The sequence below is a fragment of the Rattus rattus genome, chromosome 8 (assembly GCF_011064425.1).
Source record: "Rattus rattus isolate New Zealand chromosome 8, Rrattus_CSIRO_v1, whole genome shotgun sequence".
Taxonomy (NCBI): Eukaryota; Metazoa; Chordata; class Mammalia; order Rodentia; family Muridae; genus Rattus; species Rattus rattus.
In genome coordinates this window covers 109,213,385-109,236,695 of record NC_046161.1, presented here as the reverse complement: position 1 = coordinate 109,236,695, position 23,311 = coordinate 109,213,385, and the positions used below count along the sequence as shown (strand labels likewise).

At 44.1% G+C, this 23,311-nt stretch overlaps 1 protein-coding gene across 1 annotated transcript in view; it reads left to right on the top strand.

The window, feature by feature from the left end:
- Zcwpw2 (zinc finger CW-type and PWWP domain containing 2) overlaps positions 1 to 23,011 on the top strand; it is a 90,401-nt gene extending 67,390 nt beyond the window's left edge. Inside the window, exons 5-9 of the mRNA XM_032911075.1 lie at positions 2,070 to 2,116; positions 8,564 to 8,622; positions 10,705 to 10,772; positions 18,180 to 18,277; positions 22,405 to 23,011. Of these exons, the coding sequence (XP_032766966.1) occupies positions 2,070 to 2,116; positions 8,564 to 8,622; positions 10,705 to 10,772; positions 18,180 to 18,277; positions 22,405 to 22,566 (434 nt within the window). The 3' untranslated portion in view covers positions 22,567 to 23,011. The remainder of the gene's footprint in view (positions 1 to 2,069; positions 2,117 to 8,563; positions 8,623 to 10,704; positions 10,773 to 18,179; positions 18,278 to 22,404) is intronic.
- The last annotated feature ends 300 nt before the right edge of the window (positions 23,012 to 23,311 follow it).

Genomic DNA, 23,311 nt, shown 5'->3' with positions numbered 1-23,311 from the left:
TTTTGCTGTTGTTGGCTTTTAGTTTCTTAACGTGACAGTTATAATTGCCTGCCTCCCCACCTATCTGTCTGTCTGTCCATTCATTTATCGATCTCTCTTCAAAGTTGGGTGTGGTGTCCTGGACAACAGAAACTATAGTCTCAGTCTTTAGTAGCTAGACAGAACTAAGGTGTGGGGTTCCAGGGGCTTCTGTTGTTCTAGTATTAGGTCTCAGCTCTAGGCTGAGAACGTGACAAGGCATCTCAGTTTTTCTTTTTAACTCACTGAAGTAGTAAGGGCATCTGCAGGATCATAGTTGTCTTTGCTTCCATGAGGGCTGAGGCTCTGAGAAGATTCACGTGCACTGGACAGTAGTGAAACAGCTTCTTTTGTGGGCGGGCGGGCGGGCGGGCGGATCTTGTTAACAGTATGGCTGTGAGTGTATTCCCCATTCACTCTGCCAGATGCCTAGGTGAGTTTTCTCCAGCTTTCCCTGTGAGAACTTGGTGGCTCTTCAGGAGGAAGAACTCATGGAAGAGTGCCAGATCTCCCACCCTGCGTCTCTGTGCAGTTTTTATTTCACAGTGTTGTCCAGACTTAACCTCCAGGGGTAGGCCATTTAGGGTTGAGATTTTCTTACCTCTAGACTGATTGCCATGGAAGATTCTGTCGATGTGTTTCTGCTCAGGTAACTCATAATTCTGCACACTGATATCTGTTTCCTCAGATTTGAGAGCAGAAGTGTAGAAGCCCTCTTCCCTGATATAATTATAGATTTCAGTGTAGCTCTTACCATTGAGATGTGGCGGCAACTTTTAAGTCCTCTGCTTTCCCCGCTTGTGAGAAGCACTTTCAGCTGCTGTACTTAAGGAAGCCTGGTGTCTTACGGAGGCCGTGAGTGGCACCAGACGCCTCTGCATGTACACTTCTCCTTAACTTTGAGCACTGTCCCAACCTTGCATAATGTTAGACACATGCAAAATATCAGAAAGATGGTGGGCCCTCCTGGTTGGAGGGATCACTTACAATGGTGGATAGTCTTGTGTTCTCCAGCGAAGGGAAATGGTATTTCTTGGAGGATGATTATTTTAAGCATTAGGGGATACAGAAAGAGGACAGTGCACTGTGGAAGCTGGTGAGAAATATAAATACAGCACACTTCCCTGGGCATTTGCTCTCTGTCAGTTGTTAATATTCTTTGATCACTTCATACATGTGTAGAGTGACATGACACATTCCCTGTTTCCCTCTCTGACTACCCCTGTGTGTCCTAGCATCTCCCCCATTAACATGTTTTCTTCAGAAACACATTATCCAACCAGTGCCGCCCAGAGGTGTATAGGTGCAAGCCGTTCACTGGGCAAAGGAAACCTTCCAGTGGCTTCCGCTTCAAAGAAAATGATTCTCTGCTGATTTTTCCTAACATACATATAGTCTGTGTACCAACATAATGTGCTGGGATGATTTTCCTGAGAGCTAGTTGGGTACTAAACATTCTGATCTCAGCAGTAGTCTGAGAACTGATACCAGTACCCAGATTTGTGTGTAGTCACATTCAAGGCAGAATTGGTCCCTCTGGTCCCAAATGGAAGCATGGGCAGACCAGGGGCTCGTAATCAAATGGGTCTGCCCTGCCAGCACAACCCAGGCAGGGTGCTAGAGGATGTCCTCAGTTGTACAGGGAAAATGGACTGTATGCCCTGCAGGGTTGCGTAGCTTGTGTGGTGTTCGTATCCATGTCTGGTGTAGCAGGTGCGCCATAGACACAGCATGGACTTATTCTAGGTTTTATGTGCTCCAGAGTCCACAGACCAACCGGAAACCAGAGTTAGCAGGCTTCGTGCTAACTAGTAATATTTCAGGAACATCCATCAGACAAGAGTTCTTTCTTGACATTATGGCTTTTGGATTACGTAGTTCTACTCAAGTCTGAGGAGGTGACTTTATTAGTGTTGTAGCTAAAAGGACCACTGTAAACAGTCCGTTACTAATGTGAGATAAAGCGGAAAATTCCAACTTAGTACTTATGCATCTATTTCAGCAGGAGGATGGATTCTTTTTTAAAGTAGATATATTGTGTTGTCTTACAGACAGAACCAGAAGAGGCACAGAAGCTCCTGTGGTGGCCAAGGAAAGGGTAAGACTGTGTTTTAGAGTTAACTTCAAACTCTGGTTTTTTTTTAAGGGAAAATAAATTACTAACAAAATCATATAATCTGGTTTTTTCATTCTGAAGTTTACTCGAATATATATATGTATATGTATATATATACACACATATATGTATATATATATTGCTTTCCTAGGCTGACTAAGAACAATGTTTGTGATGTTTTCCATTAATTTTATGGAATTAGGACAATAGAAATACTGGTGTACAAAGGAACAAGTACTTTATTTAAATCATGCTTCACATGGACACTCAGAATAACATTTTCATACTTATGTTACTGCAATTCATGAGACATTATTTTTCCTAGAAAATTTAATAAGTTCATAGCTTAATATGGCTATCAAACTTAATAGAAAATAGCATTGAACAACTAAATAAAATTCTAGGTAGACTATTTTAATGGAAGCTTATAAAGCCAAGAACATTTAAAATATATTTTTAAAAATTAATGCATTACTTTGAATTTTACATATTGAATAGTGTTGAATTCTATTGTAAAATATGATTACAATATTGGCATTCTCAGATGGCAATATCTAATTATAGGATATTGCTGAGGTGTAAAGAGAGGTGCTTACAGCACACGCTTGGACACACATTCATCAGTGACGTAGGAAAACCAGCTGTGTAGAAAGAGGAACCTGTGTGTGCGTGCCTGGGTCTGTGGCTGGGCTTGAGGAAGAGACCAGAGATGGCTAAGTGTAGCATGAAGAACAGAAAGGGCTGTTCTACATGAGATTGTCCATGAGCTGAACCTCACGTGTGTGTGTGTGCGTGCGTGTGTGTGTGTGTGTGTGTGTGTGTGTGTGAGAGAGAGAGAGAGAGAGAGAGAGAGTGTGTGAGAGAAAATGTGTGTGTGTGTGTGAGAGAGTGTGAGAGAAAATGTGTGTGTGTGTGTGTGAGAGAGAGTGTGAGAGAGAGAGTGTGTGTGTGTGTGAGAGAGAGAGAGTGAGAGAAAATGTGTGTGTGTGTGAGAGAGAGAGAGTGTGTGTGTGTGAGAAAGAGAGAGTGTGAGAGAAAATGTGTGTGTGTGTGTGTGTGTGTGTGTGTGTGTGTGTGTACACTCGCTCACTCACTCGAGCACATGGAAAGGAGGGGTTCATTTAAGACTAAATTTCTATTTTTTTTTTTTTTTGGTCACTGTTCATGTTTTGGTTTTGGTTTTTAGGCAGTCTTGCTAGGTAGCTCAGGTTGGCCCCAGGCTCATTGGCCAGGAACCCCTGCTTGTCATTCCTTTATAGAGTTGTGATACCACATCCTACATGTGAAGTAAGTCTGCTATCTTTCCTCAGGAAGGAGCTCAGGGTCACAGAAGACACAGCTATCTTCTGTAGGAGTCCAGGCCAGGTACTGAGTGCACACGGGGGTGTTGCAGAGTGTGGGAGGCAGTGCAGCCCTGTCACTGCAGTGTGTGGGCAGAATTTGTGATTTCACACTCTTCTATTAGATGGAATAAGACATTATACATTACATATACATTAGCCCTTTCCATGTGTCCTTCACATTTACTCTTGTCCCCTAGGGGGGCAGCATCAGATTTAGGGAAAGGCTGCTTATTATAAATATGAGTGCAAACGTCACAACACACACACTATTCCATCCAAAGACTAATAACATGACTTGAAGCATGGAGGAGCACATAAACTTGGTTTGATACTATAAGTGTGAACCTTAATGTGAGGCCCTGTGGCTTCTGCTCAGAACGTCTGTTCTGGTTGTGTGCAGGTCATCCGGGTGTATAGATTTGGGATCTGGCTAACTTAAGTGTGTGGTGTTTTTGCTTATTAGTAAGTTTCTAGTGATAAATCTTTAAAATTAAAACATTATTAATAAAAACAAATGACAAAAGCAAACCAAGAGAAAAACTGATCTGGGCAAGGTGGCACATACCTGTAGTGCCAGCCCCAGGAGGCAAGGCAGGAGGATCGGGAGTTTAAGGTTATCCTTGGCTTCCAGGTGAGTTCGAGGCCAGCCAGGGCTATATCAGATCCCATCTTTAGAAACTGTTCTAGTCCTTATTACTAATAAAAATTTTCTTTTTGAAAATCACCCTCAAGTTCTAGGAATAACTTCCTTTTACTTTTGATTTTCTATGCATAATATTCATTTAAAGATTTAGTTGAGATTAATTCACTTGAAGTTTGAGTTATTACTAAAATTTACTCTGTATATGTATGGTTTTGCATCTGTGGCTTGAACTAGCTGAAGGTAGAAAATACTTTTTAATTTGTCTGTTGGGGATACTATTCACCACCCCCTCTTCAGCTTCATTCCATCAAAACCAAAATCAATAATGGTTATTAGCATAACATAAAGTAGAAATTTGAGTAATGACTTTATGTTTCATAGATTGCAGATATGTCCCTGGATATTAGATGATCTTTCTCTGCTCAACTGCTGTTCAATGTCAGTGAGAATTAATAGAACTGACTTATTACAGAATTCGTGTTTATAATATACTCTGGTGTATAAACATTTGACTTCTGTAGAATCTACTGATGACTTTGAGGTACTATTTATCTTTTGTTTATATGTTTAATGTCTTCAAATGTATCAAAAATAACTTTCCCATATGAGGTACACATCAGAAATCCCTACACCAGTGCACACTGGAGAGCACAGTCAGCACAGGGGGTTATGCCCTCCCTTTCCCCCATGGACCTATGTGCAGGGAGTCCTCTCTGGATTTATCACAGGGTTGGTGCCAGGTATTCAAGCCTCACAAAATGATTAAGACTATGCCATTTCATTGTATAATTGGTGGGGGGGATTCTGTCTATCCTGTCAGAAAACAGTTCTTATGTATTATGCTGGGGTTTAGGCTTATAAGACTTGACTCAATCCCTACAGGATGAGAAGTCACCGAGTATTCTTAATGTTGAGGCTAATAGGAGCAAAAATGGTGAAACACATGACAACATTCTGAACATCCATTTCTTTGTCTGTCAAAAAGTAGTGCTGTATTATAACCATTAGCTATTCTCTATACATGGGCTCTTAACAGTCCCCTGCCAACCCCCCTCCAGCACAGAAGCAGGGCCCCTGCCACCCTCCTCCCAGCTCACCCCTGCTGAAATGACCAATGGTGGGAGAGGGACTGTGCAGAAACAGGAAGTGTTTGCGGCTGACTCGGATGTGCACAGAGCCACCAGTCAGAGGTCAGCTACTGATCCCAGGCTCCTTTGTGAGCTGAGCAGCGCTACTGCAAACCCAGATCCCAAGGCCTTCTTTCCTCCTGGGTGCCTTGTTGGAGTTAACTCTTATCATTCTTAAGGGTTTTACAGATAAGAGTGAAATGGGGGTGACAGGCCACCTGGAATTTTGTGTTCCGTTCCTGAGCAGGCCTTGTGGAAAGTTTGCCTACAAGCCTTTAAGATCTCGGAGTAAGACACGGAATTGCAGAGCCCCTTGAAGCTTTGTGCCAGTCTCAGCCGTAGCCACAGTTGGAGGTGCTAATAGGAAATCCTTCACGGCTTTTGTTCAAGGTGGCACTGGGAGCCAGCTTCTGTTTTTAGAGAAAATTCCCTCTGTGCCTCTGTTCACTGCTTGGAGGCACACTCTAGTTGTTCCCTCTGGTAAGACCCTCAACCAAAGAAGCCCACAGAGCTTAACTGCAACTGCAGAGAGCAGGAGGCAGCGAGGGTCTGTGAGTCACACTGCCAGGCACTGGGCTCTGATGCCGGCCAGAGGTCATGGGAACGCCAGGCTCTACTGCAAATTGACCTGGCTAGCATATGCTAATTATGCTAATTGATGTGTAATGTTTGTGTAAGAAACAATAGAATTATATACTTTCAAAATAGCATCCGAAATAGGGAGAGAAAACAATCATTTCAGTTCTCATCCCTGTCAAGGAAATACTGTGGGCAGTCTGTCCACTCTGGACTGTGTCATTATTATTATTATTATTATTATTATTATTATTATTATTATTATTATTAGCCATGTCCTGCAGTTGCTCAGGCTAAGCTGCCACCATCATTTATGCCTGCCGCAGGAAGCTGGTTTGCATCCTTCCGTCATGCACACGGCCCTGGCATCTTCTCTAAAGAGAAATGGGCACGCTGGCTCTGCAGATTTCTGTAGCATAGCTTTGAACCAAGTTTTCACATTATTCAAAGACTGCAGCCTGGCCTTTGGGAAGTCTGTGCAGGTAGGAGCTCTGTGAGTACCCACTGGCAGTTGCCCCCGAGAGAAGGCTGCAGGACAGACTTACGCCTGCTCTAAGGACAAAGTGCTCTGTCTGTGCTTTACACATCAGACCTCAGGCAGCTCATGGCTCTTGTTCAAGCACAGCACAGTCTCATTAGACACCAAACGGCTTAGTGAGATGGGCAGTGTTGAGTCAGAGTACATAAAGTTAATGTACGTATAATTCCCAAGGATTTTCTTCATTTAGAATTAAAGGCCATTCTACTGCTTGCCATTCCAGTCATCACTTCTAGTTGTATGTGTGTGTACACATATGTACATATATTCCCTCTTTTTCTTCCTACTAGTCTAGAAGTTACACACTGCAATCCTCTTCTTTGGGGGTTATCCTTATATGTCAATATATTAATCTTCCATGACTTTTCTGGAACCCTGTTTTGTATTTTTAAAATTTCTCTGTTGGTCATAAATGTTGTGATTACATCTTTCTTTGTGAACAGTTCAATACCATATATGTATTATGTCCTGTTCTGATTCCTTTCCTCTTCTGTTTTACTGTCTTTCATTATGAATCTTCCTTGTTTTTCACTTCACTACAAATTAGTTTTTTTTAAAGTCTTTCTCAGTGCTAGGAATCAAACTCAGGTCTCCAGTCTGCTCTATAAACCTCTGTCTGTAGAAGTTCTAGTTTTGAGCTCTACACCCAGCGTCAGTTAGGCGTTCATGGTTAATTAGTTTATCCTTTCTCGGCGGTCCTTAGAGCATTCTGTGTGGTGCATTTGATCAGATTCACCCCAACTCCTCCCAGATCCACCACTTTGCCCCAGCCTGTGCAGGATTTTTGGCTTCTATTTTGTCTTTGTTGGATTTTGTTAAACCAATCAAGTTGTCACTGTTCATGACACTTGGAGGTGTTACTTCTACTCATTGCCAATGGCCCCTCATGTGGAAGTGGGACTTCTTACCCACATCCCCTCTCCATGCTGAGGTTCTGAATGGCCTGAGCCGGCCCAGGTCTTGAGTTCATGTAGAGGTACATAATGCTTAATGACTTGTTTATCTCCACCTATTTTTGGTTTTTCTTTTAGGTTAAATCTCTGTAGCATGGCCTTTCATAGCTCTTTTGGGAGAATTGTATTATTTCAGTTCACATTTATTTTGAAAGCTTTAATGATTTTCTGAAAAATCATAGAAATTAACAACTGAAACTCGTAAAGAGTTCCGTGTTCCTCTGCTGTGTTAGTTGAACATCCTCAGGCAGCAGGACACTGAGCTGCCCACTGGAATCACACTGTTTGGGTATAATCTAATTGATAATACTTTTCTGCACGGTTGGTGATAAGGCACCAGTGTAGTCTGATCCTCAGTGCTCCAAGAGCAACCACTGTCGCGACATCTGGGACCATTCATTAATTTTACTTGCTTTTAAACTTTATATCAACTGAACTATACATTGAAAACATTGTTTTATGGGTTTTGTTTTTCTTGCATGTTCTATATGCCTTTAATTTTAGTTATTCTTAATTAGTGAAGGTGGTGTGTGAGCCTTGTATGTTAATTGCTTTTGTGCTTCTGCCTCTCCTAGTTTAGGGATCCTAGAGAACCTATGTGTGTGTGGTGTGGTGTGGTGTTGTGTGTGTGTGTGTGTGTGTGTGTGTGTGCGTGCGTGTGTGCACGTGCACGCTTGTTAGAATTGGAAACCGTAATATTCTCAGGAGACATAACTTTAGATTTTTACTTCAGTGGTATAGGCTGAGTGTTTTCTTTATGTCAAAAGCACTGTTTTCCCATCTAACCCAACAGGCCAGATATGTAACACCTGCTTTGTGCTCTAGTGACTACACTTGCCTGTTCTTTTTATAGTCAGAAAACCCCTGTGACCCCAGGCCTTATGTGACCATGTCACAGCGAGCACAGAGTTTGTTGTGGCTCAGATGTGAAAGGCAGCCATGTCTTTTGGGCAGTGCATTGCTGCAGACTGTGGGGGCTTCTATGATGCCGCTTCCCAGCAGGTACCTCTGCACCTACACTTCCGTAGGCTGAGTGCTTCTGCTTTCCTTAAAGCCAAAGGTTTGTCAAACTTAAAGATTCTCCTCTGACATTCTAGTCCTGGGGTCAGGCAGGCCAGTGCCTCTGCAATGGCTGAGGTGCAGGCTAGACCGAAAGGTGTCACTGGGGTGTCTGGGCCACACAACCCACTAGTATATTGAGCAGATCTAAAACAATGTGAACTAATTCATTTTTTATCTCTGTTTATAGATTCAAGGTTCTAAAAATAATACCAAAAAGAAAAGGCCCAGGGTTAGAAAGAGGAAAAGGTATGTTTTGTGAAATTAAAAGTATTAGGATAAAATTGAGATGTATAAATTGTGTTTAATTATTGTATGACATTTTCCCTGCTTTTTTTCTTCTCTGAGTAAACATTGTGCTTAAACCTCTTGGAAAGAACTCGTAAAGTATCAGTTGGAAGTGCAGAGAAAGTTATGCTTTATTTTGTTTGGTTTGGTTTTCCAACAGGGTTTCACTGTGTAGCCCAGGCTACCCTCAGACTACCTCCTCCTGCCTCAGCCTCGTAGATGCTGGAATCACATGCACAAGTCACAGAACTTAGCTCAGAAAGCTTTATATTCTTATAAGTATGTTGAACCAGAACTTTTCTTTTACATATGTATGCATATGCATTCAGGGCATACACGTCTATCAGCTATTTCATTTTTAAATTTTATTTATTTACAATCCAGCTTTTCCCCCTCCCTGTCCCCCTTCCTGCAGTTCCTCATCCCATTCCTCCTCCCCTCTGTCTCTGAGAGGATGCTCCCCACCTCACCAGGCCTTCCCCAACCCTGGTGCCTCAAGTCTCTCTTCTCCCACTGAGGTCAGACTGGGCAGCCCTCTACTGTGTATGTGCTGGGGCCTCAGACCAGCTTGTGTGCTCCTGGTTGGTGGCTCAGTGTCTAGGAGCTCCCTGGGGTCTGGGTTAGTTGAGACTGCTGGTCTTCCTATGGGGTCGCTCTACCCTTCAGCTCCTTCAAGCCTTCCCCTAATTCTGAAGGAGTCCCTGACTTCAGTTCAATGGTCGGGTGTTAAGTATCTTCATCTGTCTCAGTCAGCCCTTGTTTGGACCTCTCAGAGGACAGCCATGCTAGGCTCCTGTCTGTAAGCACAACATAGCATCAGTAATAGTGTCAGGCTTTGATCCACCATGAAATGGATCCCAAGTTGGGCTGGACAGTGGACTACCTTTCCTTCAGTTCTGCTTCATTTTTGTCCTTGAAGTTCTTTTAGACAAGAATAATTCTTGGTCAGAAATTTTGACGGGGAGGTAACCCCGCTTGAGGCCCTGTCTGTCTACTGGAGGTGGACTCTGAGTTCCCTCTCCCCACTGTTGGGCATTTCAGCTGAGGTCACTCCCCTCAAGTCCTTAGACTCTCTCACCTCCCAGATTGAAGCAGAACTTTTAAAGAGTATTTTCATTCAAATATTCAAGGTAGTCTTTAGCTTAACATAGGTCAGACAAGCCAGGGTCAAATCTCCATAATAAAATAGTAAGACACTGATATGATCCAGTGCTTCTCACTGAGCTGGGCACAACATGCATTTCTCTGTGTGTGACCAGGGCTATACTAGGATTCCCACTCACAAATAAAGGCCGCTATGCCTTTGTGGAGTAAAGCTCGTTTTTAAATTACTTCTGTATTTATTCTGTTTTGTTTGTTTTGTATGTTAGAAGTGCGTGGGGCATGCATCCATGTGCGTGTGTGCAGGGAAGAGGACAAGTCTCAGGAATTGACTCTCCCCTCCCACCTTAGAGGTCTTGGTAGTGAGCTCAGGTTGTCAGGCCTGTGCAAGGCTATCTCCACCCCCTAGATACTCATTCTTAAACACAGGCTTTGGTTGCCCTAGTTACACACCACAGTGATCCCATTGCATAGAGTGGGCAGCATTTTACAGTTACCTCCATTTACAAGGCAAAGCTATGGCTTGCAGAACTGACTCCTGGGACCTCCTGGTGGCAGCAGTGCATTGGCACAGACATTTTCTTGTCAGAGTGCAGTGTGACTGGGAAGCACGGCTTTGGTATCTGACAGAACAGGCTCTGTCATGGCACCAATTTACTTGTGCTGCCGGACTTCTCATTGCCTCTCTAGTCTCAGCACCTCAGCTTCTTACACAGTGAAGAAATGCTTATTTAATGCATGCTTTTGGAAGATAATTATATGAAGAATGTCAGTGTGAGTGCTTGTTGGACTAGCCTCTCAGTGCTTGGGAGCTACTGAGAGCACAGGTCATACTTGTTTCCTGTGAGATGTATGCATTTGTATGTATGGACATAATGTGTAATGCATGTCTGTATGTGGGGGTTTCTCTTTTGAAACTAAATCTATCAAAATCTTTTTTAGGGATGCTGCTTTAAAGTGCTCTGTTGACATTTTTTGTTCCGATGAAGCCCTGTCAAAGGAAAACATGGGTATGTGAAGCTCTCATGGTTTTAGTTTCCTTGCCTGGATATAATTTCAAAAAGCATAGTTGTTCTAAGTGGAGCACAGAGAGGCTCACAGAGACTGAAGTAGCAGTCACAGAGTCTACAAGGGTGTGCTGCATGTCCTTTGCATATATATATTTGTGGCTTGCTGCTTTTGTGGTACTCCTGACAGAGGCAGTGAGGGTGTCTCTAACTCTTTTGTCTGATCTTAGGACCCTTTTCTCCTGTTGGGTTCCCTCACTCAGCTTTGAGGTGAGGTTGGCCTGGTATTACTGTGTCTTGTTGTGTCATGTTTGATTGACGTTTCTGGGAGGCCTGGTCTCTTCTAGGAGGAGTTAGGGGTGGGGTGGGGGTAGGGGTAGGGGAGAGGTGAGGTGTGTGGAAGGACTGGCAGGAGGAGAGAGAGAGAAGCTGCAGTCAATATGTCTGCATGCGAAAAGAATGAAAACTGTAGTTGTTTGTTTTTAAGGAAATCAAAGCGTGTGTGTGTGTTTGTGTGTGTGTGTGTGTGTGTGTGTGTGTGTGTGTGTAAAAGGCTAATGGGTCATTTTGTGTCAAATGGGAGGTCTTCAGTTTTCTTTGAGTTTCTGTCTTAATTAGAATGTCTCTGAAATTGCCACATATTTAGTGTTTTAAAATGAAGTACTGACAACTGCAGAAGAAAATGCTATCTACTGTGCTTCAACCCAGACCTTTCCATCCCAAACCCATTGGAATCCAAAGAAAGAGGGAAAATGGAACCAAAAGTAGTCTATGGCCTAGGCTGAATTAATTGCCACTGGTAATTGTCTTCATTATTTTTCCATTGATGTCATAAAGTACCATGACCAAGGTAAAATGTTTTATTTGGTTTATGGTTCCAGAGGATTAGAGTCCATGACAGTATAGCCAAGGAACTGCCAAGAGCAGTGTCTGCTGTAGCTTTCATAGTCCTGACGTCTGTTCTTGGCTTCTTCTTCCTTTTGACTTTCATTCCTATGCTCCAGTAGTGAGGCAAAGGTCTGTGTGTCCCTAAATGGAAACACAGAGAAGGGCTAGCCAACCTTCCCAAAGGCTCTGTCTAGGGTTTTACTGCTGTGACACCATGACCATGGCAACTCTTATAAGGACAACATTTCATTGGGGCTGGCTGACAGGTTCAGAGGTTCAGTCCATTATCATCAAGATGGGAGCATGGCAGCATCCAGGCAGGCATGGTGCAGGAGGAGCTGAGTTCTACATCTTCATCTGAAGGCAGAAGACTGGCTTCCAGGCAGCTGGAATGAGGGTCTTAAAGCCCACACCCACAGTGACACATCTATTCCAATAGGGCAACACCTTCTAGTAGTGCCACTCACTAGGCTGAACATTTACAAACCATCACATTCTACTCCGTGGCCCCCATAGGCTTGTTCAAACATATGAGTCAATGGGGACGATACCTAAACATAGCATAATGCAAAATACATTTAGTCCAACTTCCAAAGTCCCCATAGTTTATAGCAGTCTCAACAGTGTTAAAAGCCCAAGGTTAAAAGTCTCTTCTGAAAGTCATACAATTACTTAACTGTAATCTCCAAAGCAAGACAGGAAACCAGCTGGGCAAACTCCAAACTCTGCATCTCCATGTCTGATGTCAAAGCGGTCTTCAGATCTCCAGCGTCTTTTTTATCTTTGTTGACTGCAACAAACTTCTTTTCCTCGGCTGGTTCCAATCCCTGTTAGCAGCTTTCCTCAGTAGATAGCCCATGGCTCTGGCATCTCAAACATTTTGGGGTCTTCAAGGCAACTTCAATGTTACAGCTTCTTGTTTCAATGTGTGGGATCCACACATGATCTTCTGGGCTCCTCCAGAGGACTGGCATCACTTCTCCAGCTCTGCCCTCTGTAGCACTCTAAGCTCAGGTTGATCTACTCCACTGCTGCTGCTGTTCTTGGGGATCATCCCATGCGCTGGCATCTCCAGTACACTGAGGTCTTCTGCTGCAGCTAGGCCTCACCAGTAGCCGCTCCTGAGCTCTCTTCATGGTGCCAAGGCTCAGCTCCTTTGCATGACCCCTTCAGTCCTAGGCCATCAACTGCAACTGAGGCTGCACCATCACCAATGGCCTTCCATGGCCTCTCACAGCGCCAAGCCTCAGCTGCTCTCCATGACCCCTTCATGCCTTCAAAATTGGTACCATCTAGGAGACTCTTATACATTACCAAGTCCAGCTGCAGTACAAGGTACAACCTTGGCTATCACTGGAGCAGTTTCTTTGTGCTCTCAGAAAACACTTCCCAGAAGATTTCACCTCAGTGATGCTGAAGATATCTACACATATCTCGTCACATTAAGACCTTCCATTCCAAGTCCCCAGCATCATCTGCAGCCTGCACCGAGCAGCCCAAACACAGACTGAATGAAGGATTGACAGTGGGAACTGTGACAGGATAGGTCAAAGCAGTATGTGCACTATACATGTGAACGTATAGAAAATGCGACAGCCAACTTTGATTTTGGAGGCAAATTGGGTTATGAACTGAAGAAGGCTTAGAGGAATGCGAAGCCCTAAATCATACACACAGGCATACTGCACACATCCATGCATGGCTCAGGGATCACGGTGGAAGATAGAAAAATAAGAACCAGAGGTGCTGGGTGACTACAAGGAAACTTTTCTGGACAAAGCAGGGCAGTTTACTCTTAAGAGTTCACAGCAATTTGAGACATCTTGCACAAGACAAGTGAGGCTATGACAGACAGAATTCCAGAATGGAGATGGAAGGAGGGCACTACATCAGACTGCTGGCTGAGGAGCTCCTCACAAGTAGTAGCTGCTGGGAGAGAGTTGGTGTCCCTTACAGATGTAGCCATGGCCAGTAGACATCACCCTGCAGTGATGACCACAAATACCAGAGGGTACAGGTGTCAGCTGATCAAGAAAACAAGAGAGACGGTCTGGCCGGGTGGATAGAAAGGTGAGATGGATCTGGAAGGGGGGGCAGTGAATTTCATCAAACCCATTGTACAGGATCATCAAAGAAAAAATAAAAATGATAATGAAAGCAGATAAACAAAAATAAACACCCAACAGCATTGAAGAACTGCAAAACACTTTTCGAACTTTGGCATTTCTCTTAGTGTTTCTGTGGATCCATCCCTACTGTTTAAAGTCCCTTCCTTGGGGCTAGTGGACGGGTGAGGTGAGCAGTGCTACTCTCCCTCCAAAGGCCTTAACAACACAGCATGTGATTTACCACAGGGAACCAAGGCCTTTACTGAGCTTACTGATAGAGCACGGCAAGAGTGTGGGTGACGTCTTTACCGAGTATGCTTGATGGCTTTTCCATACATGCAGAGATGGCATCCAAGCATCCACATCCAATTTCCCCACAGCATTGTGGGCCTCTGTTCTAGTGCTTGCTGCTTGAGAGCCAATTCTTCAGAATAGAGAGCTGGTGAGGAAAAGAATTCATTAATTCAGGGGCAATCCTTGCTTGTGAAGGGCATGCCAGCATCAGAGCACCCACTTTGAGAAGCTGGATATACACAGAGCTTTTGTTAGAGAAGGGAGAGCAGGGCACAGGAGGCTCCTGTGAGGGCTATCTGCTGATGCCCAGTGGCTTCTGTAGTTCAGGGCGAGAGTCTCCTTTTTTCTTCTCCAGCAGGTGCATCATCGGCCTCTAAGGCTACTTCCTGCTGCTCTCTAGACAACCTTTCTTCTCTGTAGATTAAGCTTCATGGTGAGTGACATGTGTTGTGTTACTTGACTTGAAGAACTAAAGGACAAGGAGGATCATTCATGGCGTGGTCGTAACCTGAAGGAGCCAGCCTTGTAGGGTTTATGAGTGTAGAGAGAGATAATTTAATAGCTAGCACCTTAATCAGGGACATACAGTCTTTATATTCTCTTCAGATTCAATAGGCTTTGGCCCACTTAGGTATTTTGTTGTGACTTTGCTTTAGAAATATGAATGCCATGCAAAGGAAAGAGAAGTCACCTTGCAAAGGACAAATACAGGCAACAGGACAAAAGTGCTGCAGTGGCTCCAACAAGGGTGAGGTCAGCCCTGTTCTGTGAAGGAAGGGACCTGTGTCCAAGTTCTTGGCCACAATTCCTCGCATACTCACATGATAGATTCTTACTTTCCTGCCTCAGATTTACTGTTTGGGGATGGAATGTCCCTCCTCTCCTCCATCTCCCTTCCCTCTCCCTCCCTCTCTCCTCTCTCTCTCCTCCTCCCCTCCCTCTCCCTACTCGGTCCCATATTTTCCTTCTTCCCTCTCCCTTTCTACTCTCAACAGTGAGTTGAATCAAGTCAGGAAACTAAGGATAGTCATCAGATAGGCGACGTTGGTTGTACAATCAGCAAAGCTGTCCCTTCTGTCTCCAGCTTTGGAGGATGTCATTGACCAATTCTGATAATGGAGTCTGCAGATTACAGTAACTGCCATTTCTTAAGAATTATTTTTTGAATTTCTGTTTACAATACAGGAATGCGTATAGAAAAGCAAGCTTCCTGTGGCTCTGGAAGCAGAAATCAACATCAGTCAAATTGTTCGGAGTCCTGGCCAAGTGCTGAAGCCCTCCATTACTCTGTCTACCCTTTGATAAAAAGGCAGTGCAGACACTTTTCCAGAGTGCTTGCAAACAGAGATTACAGTGAACTTGGCAATGACATACCTCATCGTAACCTGATTGTGCTTTAGCCTAGTGTTAGAAGTATAAAGATGTTTGCTTGCCATTTTCTTTTATAGCATAGCTTAAAATCCATCTTTTCAACAGGGTATTAAATTTCAGTGTCAGTTTTCATAAACTCAGAATGTAAAGTAGGAAAATTATTGTGAGAGGAACTGGAGAGTCAGCCCGAGGTAAGCACAAACAGTGGCCTGTGAATTAACAACTTTGGCTACTGAAAAGAAATCTACCACAGTTGAAGCAGTGGAGATGGCTCCATGGGTCGAAGCACTTGTGGCTCAAGCCTGACACCCTGAACTGAGTCCCCAGAGCTCATGGAAAGGCTGGGCAGCACCCAGCAGTAACTGCAGCCCCCAACAAGAGACAGGAGGAGACAGGAGACTGGAGCCAGCCTGGGGCGAGCTGCGTGCACCAACAGCAATGGACATCCTGCTTTACCAAGGCGGAGGGAGAGAGCCTCCTTCTCACAGTTGTCTGCTGACCTCTGCATGCATGCCGTGGCACACACACACACACACACACACACACAGAGACACGCACACACACTCACATACACACACACAGACACGCGCACACACACACACACAGAGACACGCACACACACACACACACAGACACGTGCACACACATACACAAATGCACACACACACACATACACGTAAATAGGTAAACATTAATTTCATTCAATATGCTTTAGTACAAGCATTCATTCCTCTAGCAAGTTCGGATTCAGTAGACATGGTGAATCCATGTTTAAAATGAATCACCCAGGTGATTCTGAGTACTCCACATCCAGAATGGAATACTCTGTTGTCTTCAGCCGTAACGAAAGAAGACAGATGCTTCGGGAGGTAACCAACATGTCAGCTGCAAGCTTTGTTTGTCTTGCTTTTAAACGTGAGAGCTTACTCCTGAGCTTCTCTTGGGTTATTTCAAAACAAGTTTTGCAAATACCCTAATGTCGGCTGTGCAGAGTCCACAGTAAGAGGCTTCCTAGGCTCTGCGCATTCCCCCGAGTTCCTGGCCCACAGTGGTTGCACTGTGCACATGTATTGATTGAATAGACAGACGGTGCTTCCGCAGAGAGGTGCTGGTCAGCACATTCATGCAGATCGTGGTGTGTGTCAGGAAAACTGGTTTGCCTGTCGTATAGCCTGTGGTATAGCAACAAACACGGGGGCTCTGTTTCTCAACTGCTGGTTTTTGGTCAACACTGCTATTAATAGTGCTTTATCGGGATTTAGAATTCCCTTTCTTTTGTCCTGCCTGGTTACATTTGGATGTTCCTTGACCTTCCAGCTGTGCCAAGTGCTATGACTTGTGGTGACCTGCCCTGGCAGAGAAGAGGAAGTGTTGTGTCAGACTGCAGGGATCAGAGTGAAAGGCAGGGGTGTGACATTCCCTCCAGGTTACGCTGGCTTTGGGCAGGCTTCTGTCTCTGTGCCAGGCAGCTGTCTTCTCTGATCTTTGCTTCAGCAAGACTTTGTGTCAACTGAAACTGGTTTTATATAGGTAGAGAATTCTACTGCATATTGTTAATCAGAATACAATTCTTTCATTATCATAGGCTCTTTCTTAGGTGGTGTTGGGGCTCTTGTTTTATCTCAACATATTAAATGAAATAGTAAACACATTTTTTACTTCATAGCTATAAAAAAAACATTTATCAGGATAGTGTTTTCTTTTTAAAATCATGCTGGGCAGTTAACATATGTTGTCACTTGGATTAGAAATGGATGGACCTATGGAGCCTTGGACCTGGCTCAGTAGTTAAATTGCCAGCCCTGTAAGTGTGAGACCGAAGTCAGAATCCCCAGAAACCATGACAAATGTCAGTGGGCCACAAGCTGGCCAGAAGGACTGGTTATGTCCAGGAGCTCAGACTCCTTTCTTAGTAAATAAGGAAACAGAGCAAGGGAAGATCACCCTGACACCAACCCCAGGCCTCCACAGGCACCCACAAAAGTGCGTGTGCACCCGCAGAGGCCCCTCTCACACAGAAAGGACAAGTGTGCACTCAGCCCAGCCGCTCTGCTTTCCCATGCAAAGAGCAGCCTTTAACACCCTGTGTGGGTACAAAGCATTCCAACCATCGTCACCCCCACACCCTCTCCTCCGAAGTCCATGCCCTACTTCTCGGCTCTCTTAACTTTGTGTCCCCCCACAAAAAAAAAATCTGGTAGTCTAGTCTCGGTGCTCATGGCGATGGGGCCATTTAGAGGAGCACTGTGGACCTCAGAGGACATACCCTTTAAAGAAAACCAACTTCCCCCACCACCAACTGCCTATAGCTCCGTGCTTGTGATGTGAGCTTTACAAACATAATTGAGCTTGGTACCCTAGAGCCCTAATTAAGAAGAAATATGTAACGACTTTAATGAGCTTTTTATATTTCAAAAGCATTTTATACTAAATACATATCAAGAAAATTAGCTATTCTTTCAAAGAATTATAAAAATTTACCCTGGAAATTCATAATAGAGTTTTGCAACAAGCAGAAGTCCTGTATAAAAACTGTATGATAACCAAAATTAAGCAGGTAAGGAAAAGCTATAACAAAATCTCTGACTTTTTAAGCTAAGTAAAGATAAATTTTTTTAAAAAATATTAAAGTTTATTCTTTCTTTTTATTTCTGTGTTACTTAGAAGAACTCTCTCTGGGTGGTTAGGTTATGAATTAGATGGGATTGATTAAAGATGCAGCTATTACTGTGTTCATACTTTCCCTTAGTTGTCTCCGAGACAGAAGGTTTGCTGAGAGAACTGGAGAAAATGCTGCAGCAAGTACAGGAGCCCACGGCAAGAGTGGACGGGCCAGGGTGCGAGCAGGTCAGTGTGCGGAGGCACCGCCCAGCCTCAGGTTCTCTGTCCACTTTAATCAGGCACAGCACCTTTCTCCATGTCTGAAGCTCGAGCCACTGATCATCATGATATTAATAAACTAGAGGCTGTCAAGAAACCAAACTATATTCCTGGAAAACTAAGTGTCTACACAAGGTAGCTTTCTAAGTTTAGATCTTTGGGGTTGGGATGAAGGAAGATGCAGACTTCCTGTAGCAGAGGTGGACCGATACAAGACCACGCTCATCTGGCCATCATGAAACAATAACTGACCTAAGTGAGTAGAAATGAGTAGAAGAGTTGCCAGTTCATCTCGGAGGTTGTGCTGGTGCAGGGCTCGTCATATCCGGGTGAGACAGGAAGCAGGGGAGAGAAGACAGGAGGGGCCCAGGGCAGGGAGCATGGGCGTGCTCCCAGTGACCTGCTTCCAGCAGCGGGGCCCTCTGGCCTGCCACTCCCTACCTCCCAGTAACACCGCTGGATTCTGACTCGAGTAGGTCAGCTGTGTTATGAATGTGTCATAGAACTCATGTGTTGGTTAGCTCAAAGTCCTCACGGGCTGTCTCTACAGAAGCCTAAACTGACACACCTGCTTTCTGAATGCCATTAATTCTATGGAGATTTCTTAACCCAGTGACATTGACAGTTGTAGATGAATAGCAGTCGACTCCTCCCATGCTTGCAATCTTTCCAGATGAGAGAAGTGAGGTACAGTAGCAGATCCCTGGAACAGGGGAGTAGCTTGGTGGGACCTTTTCTGTCCCATCGATGCACTGAGACTTGTGCATATCTTGGCCACTGAAAGGCAAACCCCCCAGTGTTAACTGAGCAGAGGTGGAGCTCACCAGGACACCTGGCTCCCCAGCACGTCTAGGGCTAGCTCCTATCTCCTCTCCTTTGTAGCTGACCGTGTCAGAAAGCTGTGTGGCTTCCTATCCAGTGTCTGCATATGGAAGGAGGGTTTGCGCTGGACACCTCAGGCAGTTTATAAAAGGCAGCATGGGGTCAGTCGTGCACAAAAGTCAGTCCCAGAGCAGACACTTTACCCTCAGTCCCTAAGTAGTTAGGAAACAAAGAGCAGCGAACGCTTCATTAATTCATTCCAATGCATACTGCGCCCCAGTCAAGAGAGCACACCAGGCAAGTCCCCGGTACAGTCACTGGAGCTTCATTACCTTATTATTACTTGTTAATAACATGGACCTAGTGTATGTCCAGATTCTGCTGCTGAGGACTATGCCACTGCTCTAAGGACATGTCCTACCTAAAGAACTGTCTGAGGAGTTAGACCAGCCTCACTTAGTCCCTTAGCCGGGATGGAGACGTGCCTCTTTCATCCTGTTCTAGCTCCCCTGCAGACAGAGCCTTCCCTGGTGGTGTGGGTTCTCTGTGCAGTAGGAGCTGGCCTCACATGAGTCTGCCTGTCTCGGCTGTAACTCCTGAGTGCTGGAGTCATTGGTGCTCAGCTAAAGATGAGTCTTTAACGCCCTTCTTAATGAGTTAAAGGTTAAGGAAAGGGGTTGGGGATTTAGCTCAGTGGTAGAGCGCTTGCCTAGGAAGCGCAAGGCCCTGGGTTGGTCCCCAGCTCAAAAAAAAAAAGAACCAAAAAAAAAAAAAAAAAAAAAAAAAAGGTTAAGGAAAGCATACAGAATCTAGCATCCTGGAAATGAATGTGTTAGAGGAAGTAAGCATCAGCCCTTGCTGACTTAGAAAACCCAGAAAGCTCCCAGTCAGTGCCAGCAGCGCAGCTGCCCTGATCTGCAGGCTGAGTCAGCCTACAGTGCACTTCTCCGCCATGTTTCCAGTACACAGACTTCTTCCCATGTATGGCTGCACTTGTAAACAGGGTGTGTAGACTGGTGACATGGGTTATATACAAATTGTGTGTGTGTGTGTGTGTGTGTGTGTGTGTGCTCGCGTGTGATATATGTGAGTGTGTGATATGTGTGCGTGTGTGATATGTGTGAGTGTGTGATACGTGTGAGTGTGTGATATGTGTGAGTGTGTGATATGTGTAATATACAGCTATCTATACGGTAATACAAATTACAATGCAAATATAAGTACACACATTACTCCTCCTTAGCCATTGTGTGCTCAGTTCAACACTGCATGGTTTTATGCAGTGTGTTTTGTGTTTTGTGGTTTTTGGTTTTCCCCCCTTTTTTCTTTCCTTTTCAGCCCCAGCAGTTTGTCTTTTCAAAAATACAGCCTGACTGGTTTTTATAGTGACATCCTGGGGTTTTTACAGCCATAGATTCACTTCTGTTTTGCCATTAGAACTAGTAGCTTGATGGAATAGAAATCACTTTTGATTTTTATTTCTAATGCTCAGATGCATAGTTTTAATACAGCCCCAGGTAGGCCTTCTTTTTGTTTTAGATTCTTGTATTGTTCTGTGTTTCAAAAGGCATTTAGGAGGTGTGGAAGTTACTTATTTTACCTCACCGCCAGGTGAGCAGCTCCTGCAGGCTTCACTGGTAGCTCCTGAAGGGCTCTGGATGCCTGGGCCTCCTCACTGTTAATGAGCAGAGCAGCCGTGAAGCCAAGCATTAAAGTGCAGCGATTTCCACCCTAAAAGTAAAGAAATATCACATCCCCCTGGGATTTGTTCTTTTATTTCTTCTCTCTTTTCATTGTTTCTGCAAAGAATTGAGATGTGCTTTATGTAGGTTTTTCTCTGTACCCTAAGCACACTTAAGAGTCAGCAGCTGATAATTCCCAGTCTGCACTGTGTCGATTCTGAGCAGATGCCACGTGACCCCTTTCAGAGCTGTGAATTTGCAGAGAGCGCACATGCCCACCCCCAATCAAAGCTCTTCTCTATGTGCTCTGGCAGATGAGCCTCCTCCCCTGAGCCCCTCCCAAGGACGCTCGTCTTCAGCTAATGTGAGCACTGCTGACAAGCTGGTCTGACTTGGCAACGATGAGGAGTTGATCAGACTTGGTATAGCCACCTCGTTTTTAAATAGATAATCTGAATGCAAATAAGGATGTTTGCCAAATAATTGTTTGGGTTAAAAGACACATATTATATCAGGAACTGCATGCATATCCTTGTCTTTTCATCGCATGAGCTGGTCTTTCTATAGTTGGCCTTGAAACTGAGACTCTTGTTAGTAGATGTGTGCACAGTGCGTCACTACTGCCTTTCCCATCTAAGCTATAACAAGGACTATTGTGGGTAAAGTAAATACTTATTAAAAATGGCCACAGAATATGTAACTGAAGCTATTTTAATATGTATTTCATATAATATTTTAAAAAACTAACCAATATAGAAAACTCAGATGGAAGATCATACTATCCCAAGGTATAACTGAAAATGTGAGGAGATGACATGGGCAGTGTGACGGTGTAGACACACACTCACACATACATACACACACACACACGTATACACACACGCACACATACACACAAACACACATACACACACATATACACACACGCACACATATACACTCACACACACTCACACACACTCACTCACACACACACACATATACACACACTCACTCACACACAAACACACACACACACACACACACAAACACACTCACACACATATACACACACGCGCACACTCACAAACATACACACATACACTCACACAAACACACACACTCACACTCACACACACATATACACATGCACACACATACATACACACACAAACACACACATATACACACATGCACACACATACACACACATACACACACACTCACACTCACATACACACACACATATACACAGACACTCCCACATACACACATGCACCTGTGCACGTCTTTAGTGGACTTCATGTTATATACAACACTTATCACCTGACCACCTGCACAGAAAACCCTGTGCACTGATGTGTGGGAGGAATACAGACCTCAAAAATGGAGCAGTCTTCTGTAGCTGTGGTGAGCTGTGTGGAGGAGCAGCTGTAGTTATGGTGTGTGGAGGACCTGCTGTAGCTGTGGTGAGCTGTGTGGAGGAGCAGCTGTAGTTATGGTGTGTGGAGGACCTGCTGTAGCTGTGGTGAGCTGTGTGGAGGAGCAGCTGTAGTTATGGTGTGTGGAGGACCTGCTGTATTTTGATCAACTGTACGGCTCTTTTTGCAGTTGTCTCAGTGCAGCCTGGAAGCTCCCACACGCAGTCCATTTGAGAGTGGCCACGAAGAGGACTGTGTTGTGTCTGACTGGACAGGACTTAAAGCTGGGGAATGTATTGAGACTGTAACTAACGGTTTAAAAATGATAGAAGCCCTAATATCTGAATTTTAGGGTGGTACCCAAAAGTTAATTATATTAACAGTCTTTATATTTTCTTTTCAAATATCTTAAAATGTTTAATGAATTAGGGATAAAAATTGGTATTTGTTATAATTTTACTTTGTGAATGTCCATGACTGTGGGAGTGTATCAAATGGCATTAAGTTATAATTAGGATTAAAAAATCTTTATGTTTGTATTTGTAAACTTTTTGTTTGCTTTTATTTTACAGTTGTTTATGAAACTTAATCATAAACAAGTGCTATACATGAGTGTTTCACCCTTCTTTAAATATGACTATTAGAATGGCTACCTGTTCTGTTAACAAGTTTCAGTGAGAACTCAAACGTAACACATGTACAAAGTGTTTTTGTAGTTCAATGGAACTTTTAAGCTATAAGGAAATATTAAAGATATAGTCATATAATAAAGTTTGAGAATTCTCAAAAGACAAAAATGTCAGTTGTTTTATTGCATTGGAAACAGTTATTCCTCCACATGGCTCCTAAGCATTGCGGACTCTGGAACTTTGGAACATCCGGGTCCTGGCCCCTCCCTGCTGAGTCAGTGTCTGTGCGGGTGAGGCTGGGGTGCGGAAAGCACATCAAGGCAAGTGAGTGCCTTCTGTATGAGATGCCCCGTGCTACAGGGAAGGCAAATGCATGCCATTCCTCAATGGTGTCATGAGCAGTCACAGTGCATGTCTGTACTTGAAGATAAAAATAGTGGACCACCTAATGAAGATAACAGCCACACC